The sequence below is a fragment of the Lepus europaeus genome, chromosome 12 (genome assembly GCF_033115175.1).
Source record: "Lepus europaeus isolate LE1 chromosome 12, mLepTim1.pri, whole genome shotgun sequence".
In the NCBI taxonomy this organism is placed as follows: Eukaryota; Metazoa; Chordata; class Mammalia; order Lagomorpha; family Leporidae; genus Lepus; species Lepus europaeus.
The window spans coordinates 13,387,939-13,400,780 of NC_084838.1; the positions used below are offsets into that span (position 1 = coordinate 13,387,939).

At 47.6% G+C, this 12,842-nt stretch overlaps 1 protein-coding gene across 1 annotated transcript in view; it reads left to right on the plus strand.

Moving 5' to 3' along the window:
- The window catches only part of CDK5RAP2 (CDK5 regulatory subunit associated protein 2), a 211,424-nt gene that overhangs the window by 63,311 nt on the left and 135,271 nt on the right, over positions 1–12,842 (plus strand). Inside the window, exon 12 of the mRNA XM_062207679.1 lies at positions 2,653–2,871. Coding sequence (XP_062063663.1) covers positions 2,653–2,871 — 219 coding nt within the window. The remainder of the gene's footprint in view (positions 1–2,652; positions 2,872–12,842) is intronic.

Sequence of the window (12,842 nt, forward strand, 5' to 3'; positions counted from 1 at the left end):
CTAGAAAGCAGTTAGGGTGTGGGAGACCAGCTGCTGGGATCCAGGTGACCCAGGGCCGGCAGAGATCTGTGGCCCCCAGGTTAACAGTAATTGTAGCTCCCTCTCCTAAAAAACTAAGACCTACCTAGTGATGGTGATGGAGATGGATTTACTGGCAGGGCCTAGAAGTGGGGCCTTTATTCCATGATGTGAGCTGTGACCTGGACAGCCTGTGTCATGTGCTTTTGAATTCTTAATCTTGAGCCTCAGTCTGCTTAAAAGAACAGATTAAAAAAAAAGTTTATTTTCTTTTGCGTAGATTACTTTTTTCCAGTTTTTTTCCCTCCAAAGCCTAGAAAGAAGAAACAAATGAGAAATCGGGAAGTCACCCCGCCACCATTAACATTTTGATGTTTTCCCATCTATACTTTCTTCTGTGCATAGATTTTTTAAAAAATCATTTACAATTTGGTCTTCTGCTTTTTCAGGTAACATTGCAACTTAGAAATAGTTCCATGTTGTTAATCTTTGTAAATATCATTTTAAGATTTCTTTTTGTGACTTTATCATTTTTAAAAAGATTTTATTTATTTGAAAGGCAGAGTTAGAGAGAAGGAGAGAGAGAGAGAGAGAGGAGAGAGAGAGAGATCTTCCATCCACTGGTTCACTCCCCAAATGGCTGCAACGGTCAGGAATGGGCCTGGCTGAAGCCTTGAGCCAGGGCTCTCCTCCAGGTCTCCCATGTGGTTGCAGGGGCCCAAGCACTTGGGCCATCTTCCACTGCTTTTCCAGGCTATAGCAGAGAGCTGGATCGGAAGTGGAGCAGCTGGGACTCAAACCAGTGGCCATATAGGATACCAGCACTGCAGGCAGAGGCTTTACCTGCTATACCACAGCACCACTGTGTGGTAACACAAAAATGAGGGCTCATCCATTTTTGTGTTTACTACATGTTGAGGTTGTTATACTGTTGGGAGTAATTCTGTGATAGATGATATTATATATGAGACTTTTTTTCCTGCTATATTTTGGATTTTTCTGAGATTGAATCCTAGGAAGGGAATTGCTGAGATGAGTACTGCACGTACACACACACACTTGCCATTTACAAGGAATCCTCAAAAAGTTCATAAAAACGCATATTGTCTTTATTTATTTGAAAGGCAGAGTTAAAGACACACACACACATACACACACACAAAGAAAGGAGAGCTTCCATTTGCTGGTTCACTCCCCAGATGGCTGCAATGGCTGGGGCTGGGCCAGATGGAAGCCGGGAGCCTACAGCTTCATCCAGGTCTCCCACAAGAGTGGCAGGGACCCAAGCATTCAGACCATCTTATCCTGCTTTCCAGGCACATCAGCAGGGAGCTGGATTAGAAGAGGAGCAGCCTGGATTCAAACTGGCTTTCATGTAGGATGCCAGCATTGCAGATGGCAGCTTAACCTGCTGGACTACAACGCTGGCCCCACTTACTATCTTTTGGTTTCATTTGCCAACTTTTTGAAGTACCCTCAGATAATCTGGCTACAGGGGGCTGTAACAGTTTATGTTTCTCCTAGCATGTTTCCTGGCTTCTAGGGACGTGGCCACTTCTTGCCACGTGACTATGAAGAGCGCTGTTTCATAGCCTGCTCTTCGCCAGATAGCTTGTTAAACACTCTTGCTTCCTAAATGAGAACTTGTTTTAGTTGAATCTTTTTCTTGGTGGATGAAAGCATTTTTGTGTGTTTGAGAGTCACGTAGGTGTTTTCTCAGGTGCACTGTGTATTAATGAAATAAAGATGTTGAAGACACACTTAGCTCTTGAACTTTGCTGAAATTACAGCCTTCCAGGTGGCCTTTGGCCTCCCTTGCTGCCATCGCGACACAGGTTGCTGTTGCCAGTGCTTGCACCTGTCTCTGCTTTTCAAGGGAAACTCTAATTTTTCTGTCTCCTAAAATAAATGACATAGCTAAAAAAATTGTTAAGAGTAACCTCACTTATCATAGAACATTTAAAAAAACAGGTAAATGAGGAAAAAAATCAGCTACATTCCCACCTCACCAAAGACAGTTTCTGGAAGCATTTCACACTTTGTCTCCTAGTCTTTTTTTTTTTTTTAAGATTTTATTTATTTATTCAAAAGTCAGAGTGACACAGAGAGAAGAGAGGCAGAGAGAGAGAGAGAGAGGTCTTCCATCTGCTGGTTCACTCCCCAATTGGCCGCAACGGCCGGAGCTGTGCTGATCTGAAGCCAGGAGCCAGGAGCTTCTTCCTGGTCTCCCACATGGGTGCAGGGGCCCAAGGACTTGGGCCATCTTCTACTGCTATCCTAGGCCATAGCAGAGAGGTAGGTTGGAAGAGGAGCAGCCGGGACTAGAACCAGCACCCATATGGGATGCCGGTGCTTCAGGCCAGAGCGTTAATCCATTGCGCCACAGCGCCGGCCCCTGTCTCCTAGTCTTTAAAAGAATACTACTTTTATACAACTGTGATCTTTCCCCTCTTACCATTAGCATCATAACATAACCATTTTTCCATGTTAATTTAAAATCTCCATATTATTCTGAAAATTGTCTTTGTTAATCTTTCTCTTTTTCTTCCCAAGGTGAGAATCTGTGCTGATTTCTTGGTTTGCTTAATGAAGTATGAAAATCAGCTCATCTGGCCTCTGTCCCTTCTCCTTCAGGAGTCTGAAGACTATGAGGCTGCTCTGACCCAGAAAGAAGCCCTTTTGGCTGAGCTGCACTCAGAAAACCTGAGCAAGAGCACAGAGAACCACAGACTGCGTAGGGACATGAAGAAGGTCATGCAGGAGCTGAGCGGCTTGCAGCAGGAGAGGGAGAGGCTGGAGAGGGCCCTGGAGGAAGCCCGAGGAGAGAAGAGCAAGGGAGACCGCACCATCCACGTGAGTTCCCTTCTCGTGGGGGCCGTGCACGTGGCCGGGGGTCGTGTGGGCTGTCTGTGGCTGCAGGGTGATATTTGAGGCAGAAAACTGAGAAAACCTGAGAAATGTAAAAAGGAGGATACTTCACTCATCCTCTCGTCACGTAGAAACGAGCGGGCTTAGCTGTTTGACATTTCCTTCCTTTTGTCCTGTCTCTGTCTCACACACGCACGTGCGTTATTGGTGTCAAGCTGAAAATGCACTTTGGTATCTGGCGTTTTCTTCTTCACTGTTCTTTCCTTGGTGTGCTGCCATGTCATGAATGTTCTTCAGAAATCCTTTTTTTCCTTGGTGCCAGCATACTATTTCATCACTTGGATATGTTACAATTTGTTTAAATCTTCCCCTGTTGTAGGACATTGAAGTCATTTCACTTCTTTTGCCTTACAACAAATGTTGCAGCAAACCTTGTCCATAAATATTTATCTACTGATTATTTCTGATAGAGGTATGGCTACTGGGCCAGAGAATACGAATATTTTAAACATTTTCATATAGATATACTCAAATGGCTTTCCAGAAAGATCTTACCAGGTTTTTCTGTGTGGTCTCTTTTTAAGGCTCTCTTCAGCATTGGGTATTAGCATTTAAGGATTCTCTCTGATTTTGGTAGGTGTATTAAACTTCAGTTATATTTACACTTAAGTATTCAGCGTCTTTTAACTTAATCTTTCCTGAGAGTCACATCCAGATGCGTAAGCTTGGCGTAGTCCGGTAGGATGGGGTCAGAGTCTGAGTGATCTTGCAGTGCCCTGGGGAACGGCACTGACCTGCCTGAGAGCCAGGGCAGGCAGAGCCAGCAGGACAGAGGGCTCAGAAGAAGCTCCGGTGCCAGTAGTCAGTGCTCTGGGGACTGTGGTTGCAACATGTCAGGGTCCATAGGTTGAAATCCCAGTGTGAATGCCGAAAAGAACATTGAAAAGCAAGTATTGGTGTGTCTTCATAACTTTCCACAAACAGTAAGAGAGCAATAATGGAAATGTAGGAGAATAAAGAAATGCCAGCTCCAGTTCCATCACCCTAACAAAGCAGTCTTGCCCTGCAGTCTGGGTGTACCTGGGCTCGTGGTCTAAGCAGAGGCTCAATTCTGTTTGTTGTTCTTCAGTCACCTCTCTCCCGCAGACACCTTCCCATGTTGCGTGGCTCCAGGGTGACTGACTGTAGGGTGCATGCTCTCACTGAGTGACCTCATGGGCCTTACTTGATAACTTCCCCTGTTGAGCAGTTTGACTGTTTAATGCTGCAGCGTGCGTCTTTGAGCATAAGGGCATTTTCTCTTGAAAGAAGAAAAAAGTCCCAAATAAGTTCTGAGGAGTGAGGTTACTAGGCCAGATAGTATGAATGTTTTATACTGGTTAATCATGCTGCCAAATTATTTGTCCAAAGAGCTGGCCCAGTTTATGCTGCCACTGGCAATATTGGAATGTACCAGTTTATTGCATGCTATTAAAATACCTGTTCCCTCTATTTATTCAGTGTTATTGAACACCGAATGTATCTTATTTAAATGCTGATAGAAATGTTGTATGTGACAAAATGTAAAGCAGTTTAAAAAGTCCAGAGCTAATTGATGTAACATACTCAGAACAGAGAATCCTCGTGGGATGGGGAGTAGTCAGGGAGAACTTCAGGGAAGAGGTGACTCTTGGGCGGGAGGAGAAGGCTGAGACTTGAGTCGTGTGCCTTTCTGGGTAAGAAAAGCCTAATCCTTTTGTAGAGTCGCAGCTTTCATAACCCATTCTTACATCCTTCAGTGTTGCTAACAGGTTTTTTAGTTTAATGTAGTTTCTCTCCCAATACTTCCTCACTGCTCTCATGGAAATGTTCATTCAATAAATTTGGGTGGCGGGGGTTGGTGGAGGTGGGAACCTACACACACAAACGCAAACACAATTACATATGCTTACGTCATATGTAAATGATTTCACATTCTAACTTGCTCTTGGTGAGCATTTGAAATGTCTCTGTAGCACTCCCTCAGGTAGATCTGCTGTAATTCACTTACCCCTCTCTCTGTTTTCAGATATTGTTTGTTGGTTCTGTAATTCACTTATATTCATGTAAACCCTGGTGCTTCTAAAAGAATTTCACCTGCTGTTGATAAAAACATGTATCCCTGTCTAACACGCTTATGTCTTCATAAGGAGTCACAGCACTTGGCAAGGAATGGATGGGGACAATGACAGCAAGAGGGAGGGATCGAGCCGAGGTCTACCGTGGGTGTGACTTCCTTGTGGGTGACAGAAACCCCACTTGAACTAGCTGTGGCGAGAAGGGAAGTTTATTGCCTTGTGTAACTAAATTGCTGGAAGGATGGAGGCACTGGCACACAGCCAGGACAGACTCTGTGTCTGTGAGCTGGCTGCTTTCTCTTGCATCTGCTTCCTCCGGTTGTGAATGGCGGGACCCCTCGTTGCCAGCCCTGCTGGAACTGCATCTTCCCAGTGTGTTGGAGAAGAGGAAGGAGGACGCTCACACTCTGCTACTCCCACTGTCTTCTCATCAGCGTGGCCAGAAGGGTGAGGTGCTGAGAAGGCCAGCTCGGGTCATGTGTGCTTTTGTGCGTGTGCACATGCGGGCACACCAGCCAGTGTGTCTGTGTGCACCGTCATTGGCAGCTGCCTCTTGAGCCACATGTTTGGAGCAGCTGAGGGGTACCCAGTGAGGAAGCAGTGTTTGTTACAGGGCACTGGGCAGAGCGAAACAGCAGCTGTGCCCTCTAAATGCCTGTCTCAGGTGGGCATGCTTGTGACTCAGAGCTTCCTGGCATCTCTTTGTGACTGCTTGTGTGCATCAGGTCACTTATGTGTTCCTGACAAGATGACTTGGCCAGGGTTTCCTTCTTGCATGTGTATTGCAACACAGTGGTGATTCTGCTTGCCTTCTGACTGTGGCCTAAGAATTTGGCTGTGTCCGTCTCACATGAATGTTTTGCTCCAGATCCTGGCTTGTTGAGAGGCTGGGGGATTTGCTGGGATGGTGTTTCTTCTTCACGGGGCTAGGGTGGATACCCAGGTAGAGCCCCAACCCGCTGGCCCTGCCTGTCTTGCTGGCTGTTTCTGTTGAGTAGTCTGTTTCATTCACCTCGCCACACCTGCTGGGCTTGCTTTCGGATGGAAACATCAGACAAAAACCCAGACCTTTTGGTGACCTCTGTTTCTGCCCTGGTGGAGAAAGGGAATCCATTCCTACGTTCAGCCACACACAGTATGTCTTGCAGGCCCCCTCCTAGGCATGGGGCAAGCGCATCACAGAGATGGGAACAAACTGCCCCTGGAACATAGCGAGAAGACTGGAGGAGGCTCCTGGGAAAGTAACTCCTGAACTGGTAAAGGTTAACAGGCAGTCGAGGTGAAAGTTCAGAGGAGGAAGAGTGTGGTTCGGGGCAGTAGTGAAGGGCTGCTAGGGACATGGCAGGAGGTTGATCTGGAGAAAAGTGGGCTTGCAGAGGGCCTCAGCTGCAGGTTTGGGAGCTTGGACATGACCTCTAGGCAGCGTGACTCCTGCGGAGGGGGAGTTAAGCAGAGGATTGATGGGGTCAGATTTGCAGTAGGACCAGACTAATGGCTGCCTGAAGGATGGATGGGTGAGGGTAAACCAGGAGAAGAAGGTGAGAAAATGCCTTCCCTTGACACGAGAGACAGGCTCTGAGAAGTCAGGGTTCAGGAAAGAGAGAAGGAGCTGCTAGCTGTCATGGGGATGCCCAGGTGTGGTCTTTAGGGCTTGTCTTGGTGCATATGGAAGCTTCACCCATAAGAGCTCTTGAATATTCAGCTTGCTGTTGTTTGAACTTTGCTGCATCCCACAAGTAGGAGAAAGAAAACACTGGTAAGAAAGATGTCCAAAGCACAAGCCTTGTTCTGAATCTGCATTCAGCTCTGCTTTCAATACCCTCTTCGCTTGTGACAGTTACTGCTCGGGATGATAGACACAAAGAGGTGTGAGCTTTCAGCCTGGACTGTACACTTTGTGAGTGATGCCCACAACCCTGTGTTTGGGCACAGAGAGGGGTACTCCCCTGTTACAGAGTAAGCTGGGACTCCTCATTTAAATGACCTGACCAGGGTCATATAGAAAGTGCTACATGTGTGACATGGATCCAGCTAAGACACTGTGTTGTGCCTATGCCAAACCATCAGTAGTTATGGTAAGAAAACTGTGCTTTTGGCAGAAAGAAATACTGATACACGTTCAGCTTTCTACCAGCTTTCTACAAAGGGACTTTTAGACAGTTCATGGGAAAATGGAATTAAAAGGTAAGTTTGTTTGGATGCCAAATAAGAGTGAAATCCTTGTGTATCTTCTTCATAATACACTTTCTGTGAACATTTTGAAGACTCTCTTGTCCATTCTTAAGATCAAGTTGAAATATTTTGATGAATTGAAAATTTTTAAGTTGTCCTTTGTCCCCTTTTATGTTTCAAAACCATGTGCAGAAGTCATAGAAAAGCATACTATTTAAAGGAGAGTGGAAATGAAGAGAAAGGCATTAGGGTTAAGGAAACAAAAGGGTGCCCAATAGAATGGAACCACAGCATGAGCACGTAGAAGTTCACGCTGCGATGCCCTTCTCAGAGCTAAAGAGGGGACTTAACATTCAGCTGGTGGCTCCTGGCAGCGAGAGTAAAAAGGGAAATTCCGTTACGAGGTCTCCGGTGTCTGCACTATGAGCGTGTTCAGATAAAAGGACAGCTTTCGCTGGCACTGAGCCTCAGGGAAGAATTGGCTCTGATCGGTTTCTATGAAGAAAACTCTGAGCGGTGCATGGGGTCTTCAACAATACCCCCTTCGATAAAAGCAGCTGTGCACAGGGCCGGATCAGTGTCACCCATGTCGGTAAACTTGTAAGTATTGAAGTGCGCGGTCCCTGGGACTACAGCTACAGAAGCTACAAAGTCAGTTGGAAATACTACAGCCCTGTTCATTGATGAGCCCTGACTTAAAGCCTGCGCCCAGGACCCCTGTCAAGCGGCCCTAGTTTTTGTAATGGTTCCTGAATTCTGATGGAAAAGCAACTGGTTGTCTTTTGGATGTGATCAAACCATCCTTTGCCAAAGCCAAAAACATTGGTTGCCAATCTCATTGTGCCCGTTCTTAAGCACTTCGGAGGGAGACAATGGCTTTGCGAAAAGGCAGCTCGGATCAGGGCGGACGCATGCACCGTGCCTGGTCGTGCGCACACACTGACAGGTTGGGCCGCGGGAGTCAGTCGTGCTTGTTGGTTTTAATTGCCTGTGATTGCAGTGACCTGTGCCAGTTGACTCAGCATGTGCTGTCATTTGTCCCTCCTTCATTTGTTTATTCAACATATGCATTGAGCACTGTGATTGGGTTCTGGTGAATACAAGCTTTGGTTTGCACTTTGGGGATCTTAACCATGAGGAAGGTCAAAACAGGAGGATCTCACAGACAGGGCCCCTGTATTATTTTATATACCTCCTTGCCACCAGAGGGACCCATACCCCTCAAGGAAATTCAGGAGGCCTTCGCAGAAGAAAGCAAATAAGAAAACTGGGATTCCCAAGTCAGTGTCGTGACCCCTGTTGTCTGTAACGGGAGTGCTGTCTGAAGTCTCGCTTCACTGCCCTCACGTCTCTGACCCTCATGCTCTGTTTAACCTCAGAGACTTAAGACTCTCCTTTTAGTGTGTGCTTGTGCAGGACTCTGTGTGTGTATGTGTGTGTGTGTCTGTCTGGTTAAGGGTGAGAGAGAGAACTTTCTGTCTTTGAAGTTTGCCATCTCTGGCTCAGGTGCCCAGAAGTCTGCTCAGGTTGGGGGCACCGGAGCGAGTCACCCTCTGTTCTCCTTCATGAGCAGCAGGTGTTTTAGGCAGCAGTGTGGCTGTATTCCCTGGCCAGTCTCCTAACGCCGTCATCTGCTAGGAGACCCGTCACCCACCGCCCTGGTAAGTGCGTGCACTCAGCTCTGTGGGGATGCATTTTCTGGCAGAAGCCCAGAAGTCTAGTTAAAGTTGTACCTGGCTAATCGGTGTGCTTCGACAGGAGCAGGTTTAAGTTCAGGGCAGTTCAGCCCAAACCCCTCCTGTTGTCACAGGTACTCATTGATGGATGGCTCCAGATGAGATTGTGCTGACATTTAGTATGTGTTTTGGTGAACCGTGATCAAAATAGGGCTGCTTAGGACTAAGAACACAGGCCTGAAGGAGGTTTGTTTGTTTATTTCCTACCAATTTCAAAGTTCCCCTTGCCTTTCAAAGAAAAATCAGTTGTGAAGACTGCGCATTGGCATCCTTGTAGGATGACTGTTTAGTGCAAATGACCTGTGTTAGAAGAAGTTCAGTCTTTGTAAATTCCTGTTTCTTAAAAGGGATTCTGAATGCTGAGACCTTGGAATCAACTTGTATTTGAATCCTGGCTCCATTGCTTCCTAGCTCATTGACTGTGGACCGGTAACTGCTTCTCCAAACCATGGGGGCCATTTCTTATCAGAAAAATGGGGTTGGTTGTACGGATTGTAGGACAGAGGGAAGAGCACTTGCATAACACCTAGCAAATCACAGATGAGCAATAAATGGGAGCAGCCTTGGTGATGATGCCGCTGCCTTGGCACTAGACATGTAGCCATTCTGGTAGGTGTCTTTGGAATAGTGGGAAACAGTGCAGGACTTGGTTTGGAATCCCAGCTTCATTAGAGGTGCTTCACCCGGAGCCAGCTGTTTAATGTCTCTAAATAATATTTACTCGCTTAAAATAGGGTTGATTATACCTATTTTAGGATTAAACAAGTGAATAAAAATTTAATATGTGAGCAAATGCCTACTGTGGGTCCTGGCACAGAGAGGTTCATGCTTAATGTATTAGATTTCTTCTGCTGCTTTAAAAAAAATGTTTATTTGGCCTTCGCCGCAGCTCACTAGGCTAATCCTCCGCCTAGCGGTGCCGGCACACCGGGTTCTAGTCCCGGTCGGGGCACCCATCCTGTCCCGGTTGCCCCTCTTCCAGGCCAGCTCTCTGCTGTGGCTAGGGAGTGCAGTGGAGGATGGCCCAAGCCCTTGGGCCCTGCACCCCATGGGAGACCAGGATAAACACCTGGCTCCTGCCATCGGATCAGCGCGGTGCGCCGGCCGCAGTGCGCTACCGTGGCAGCCATTGGAGGGTGAACCAACGGCAAAAGGAAGACCTTTCTCTCTGTCTCTCTCTCACTGTCCACTCTGCCTGTCAAAAATTAAAAAAAAAAAAGAAAAAAGAAAAAAAAATGTTTATTTGAAAGGAGGGGAGAGAGAGAGAGAGAGAGAGAAAATAAATAAATAAATAAATAGATGTCTTCTGTCTGTTCTCCCCAAATGCCTACAACAGCCAGGGCTGGGCCAGGACAGAACCAGGAGCCAGGAGCCAGGAGCTCCATCTGGGTCTCCCACATGGGTGGTAGGAACTCCCTGAGTTGTCACCTGATGCTTCCCCGGGGCGTACGTTAGCAGGAAGCTGGATGGGAAGTGGAAGCGGGACCCGATCCCAGGCACTCTGGTATGAGATGTCAGCCTCTCAAGTGGCAGCTTATCCTGCTGCACCACACGGCCTACTCCACATCCCCTGTTTTTAATTGCGTGGCAGGGGCTGGGTAGGTCTTTGACAAACCACTGCGTGCTGGAATCGCCTGGTCACTGCTGACTGATAAACGTGGTTTGCTCTTTTCCCAGTCGAGTCAAGCTGTTCATTTCTTCCTTGATCAACACTCACCTGTCTCTGCAGAAAGTGCTTGTCTGTTCCTTTCCAGCTGACTGATCCCTCCAGGAAGGGGGTCAGCGCTTTTAGCTTGCCGGACTCCAGAGCACCTTGTGGCTTCTGCACGGGGCTGCTGTTAAAGTTGCTTAAAAGGCTCTCCTCATCGGTCTTCGTGCAGAATTGCTCTACTCTCCATGGGGGCACAAGTGGGGAGACTTTCTCTTATCAATCTCCATATTTTGTCATTTTTGTGTCAGGCTCTGTCCTGGGCACTGGGAGGACAGAGCTGAATCCAGTCAGGCGCAGTGACTGAAAGAGTCTGGTGGCCAGATAGACCAGACTTGCAGACAGAGAGCTGGTTAAAGTGGGGCTTCATTAGCACTGAGAGGAGGTTGGGCCAGGTGCTTTGGGAGCACAGGTAATAGAACTGTGCAACGGGACCAGAGTGGGAGGGCTTCACCGAGGAGGCGGCTTTGAGCGGAGACTCGAAGGATATGGAGCTGTTTGCCTGGGTGGATGGGAGGTAGACATGTGTTTCTGGTAGAGGCACGAGCCAGGCCAAGTCTTGGGGAGCACGCAGGAGGCTAGCATGGAGGAAACAGTGAGTGGAACTGGGGGAGGAGTCAGGTGAGTCCTGTTGCAACTTCAGGTGGGGTTTGGAGAGCTGTGGTACCTTGCAAGGTGCCGGACCCACCCAGGCCTTGATGCCTGTGCAATTTGAGCTTCAACTCCTGTGCATTCTGACTTGGCATTCTGGCGAGAGCCACGTTGAGCCCGTTGCTCAGAATGTGTTTGAATTCACAGTTGTCACCACATGGGTAAGGCATGGTTGGTAGTTCTCTTTAGCAGAGACCATCCTGTTCCGGTGATTGATTGTTTGGAAGCAGTGAGTTCTTTGCTCAAATAAATTCCTATGGAGAGAACACGTGAAAGTGGAGCTGCTCCGGGTGGAGTGAGGTGTGGGAGGCTCAGTGCCCCCACTTTCCCCAGCCCCGTCCTGCTTCTGCCACAGCTCCTGGGAGCATTGAGGCTGCAAATAGTGTGACGTGAGCACCGCTGTCTTACGTCAGTCCTGGAAATTCTGCTCCTGTCGCCAAGTGACGTCAGATTTTGGAGCAGTTTCCTGTGTGTATTTAAGGTACCTGCTGCATATGTCGACATCTTTCTTACAGAGAAACCTGATGAGGTGGACATGTGCTGGCTGAGCACCTTTTCCTTCTCCACGTGGCCAGAGATCAAGCAGACTGGCTGGCTGGGGGAAGAAGTGCAAGGCCCGGCTTTTTATTGCTAATGTGATTCTGAGATTTAGGGATTTTTTTTTTCACGTAAGCCACTTTTTGAAATCGCCTGGTCTGCTCCGAGAGAGCCCTGATCTGCTCAGTGTTGGTCCAGAGCACATCTGTGAGTCTTAAAGGAACATTGCCCATTAGTGTAGAAATGGGGGCCATCGTGGCTGTCATCATACAGACCTAGCTGTAGCAGCACTCACTTTAAAGCAAGGTAGTCGTGTGTGTGTGTGTGTGTGCGCGCATAGGGGAGGGGGTGGGTTCAGCTTTTTTCTTTTCTCTTGTAAACTCTTTAGAAGCAAGTAAAACAGGTGTACTCAAGGGATCACTGCAGATTCCTTGGATGGTAGTTCCTTGTGTTAAAATCAGATACAAATTTCTATGCTCTTCCCCAAACCTATGGGATCACCTTCACCAGGAAGACCCAGGAGCATGTGGTTAGAAGAGTCTGTTAACCAGCTCGGGGTGGGAATTCCTAATCCTAGGACTTCCTGGGCTTGGTTTGGAAAACTCCTGGTGGAATGAAAAGAAGGGGAGGAGCTTCAGAAAGTTGATGAAAAAGGAAATCAAAGGTAATACAAAATTTCCTGAGCTTTTTGAAGCCCCTACAAGTAGACCTGGTTTTAAATTCAGATTCAAGTACTTTCTTTGGTTAAGTAGTTGGGTTCTTTGAACTTCAGCGTTTTGATGGGCAAATGTGTCTGCTGGGTGGTTGTGAGAGCTGTGAAGTGCCAGCACTCCCTGAGTGCTGTGGAGGTTTGTAGGAGACAGTGCTGGTGCTGTCTTGGGGAGGACAAGTGCTGAGGGCTGGAGGGCTCTGTGGTGGCACTTGGATTGGGCCTTGTAAGATGGCATGCTGTCTGTAGACAGAGTTGGGTGGGGAGATTTTAGGATGCCTTTTCTGGATGGAGGGGATTGGATGGACCAGGCAGGGAGCCTGGAATGGTGTGCTGGGGGAGAGGAC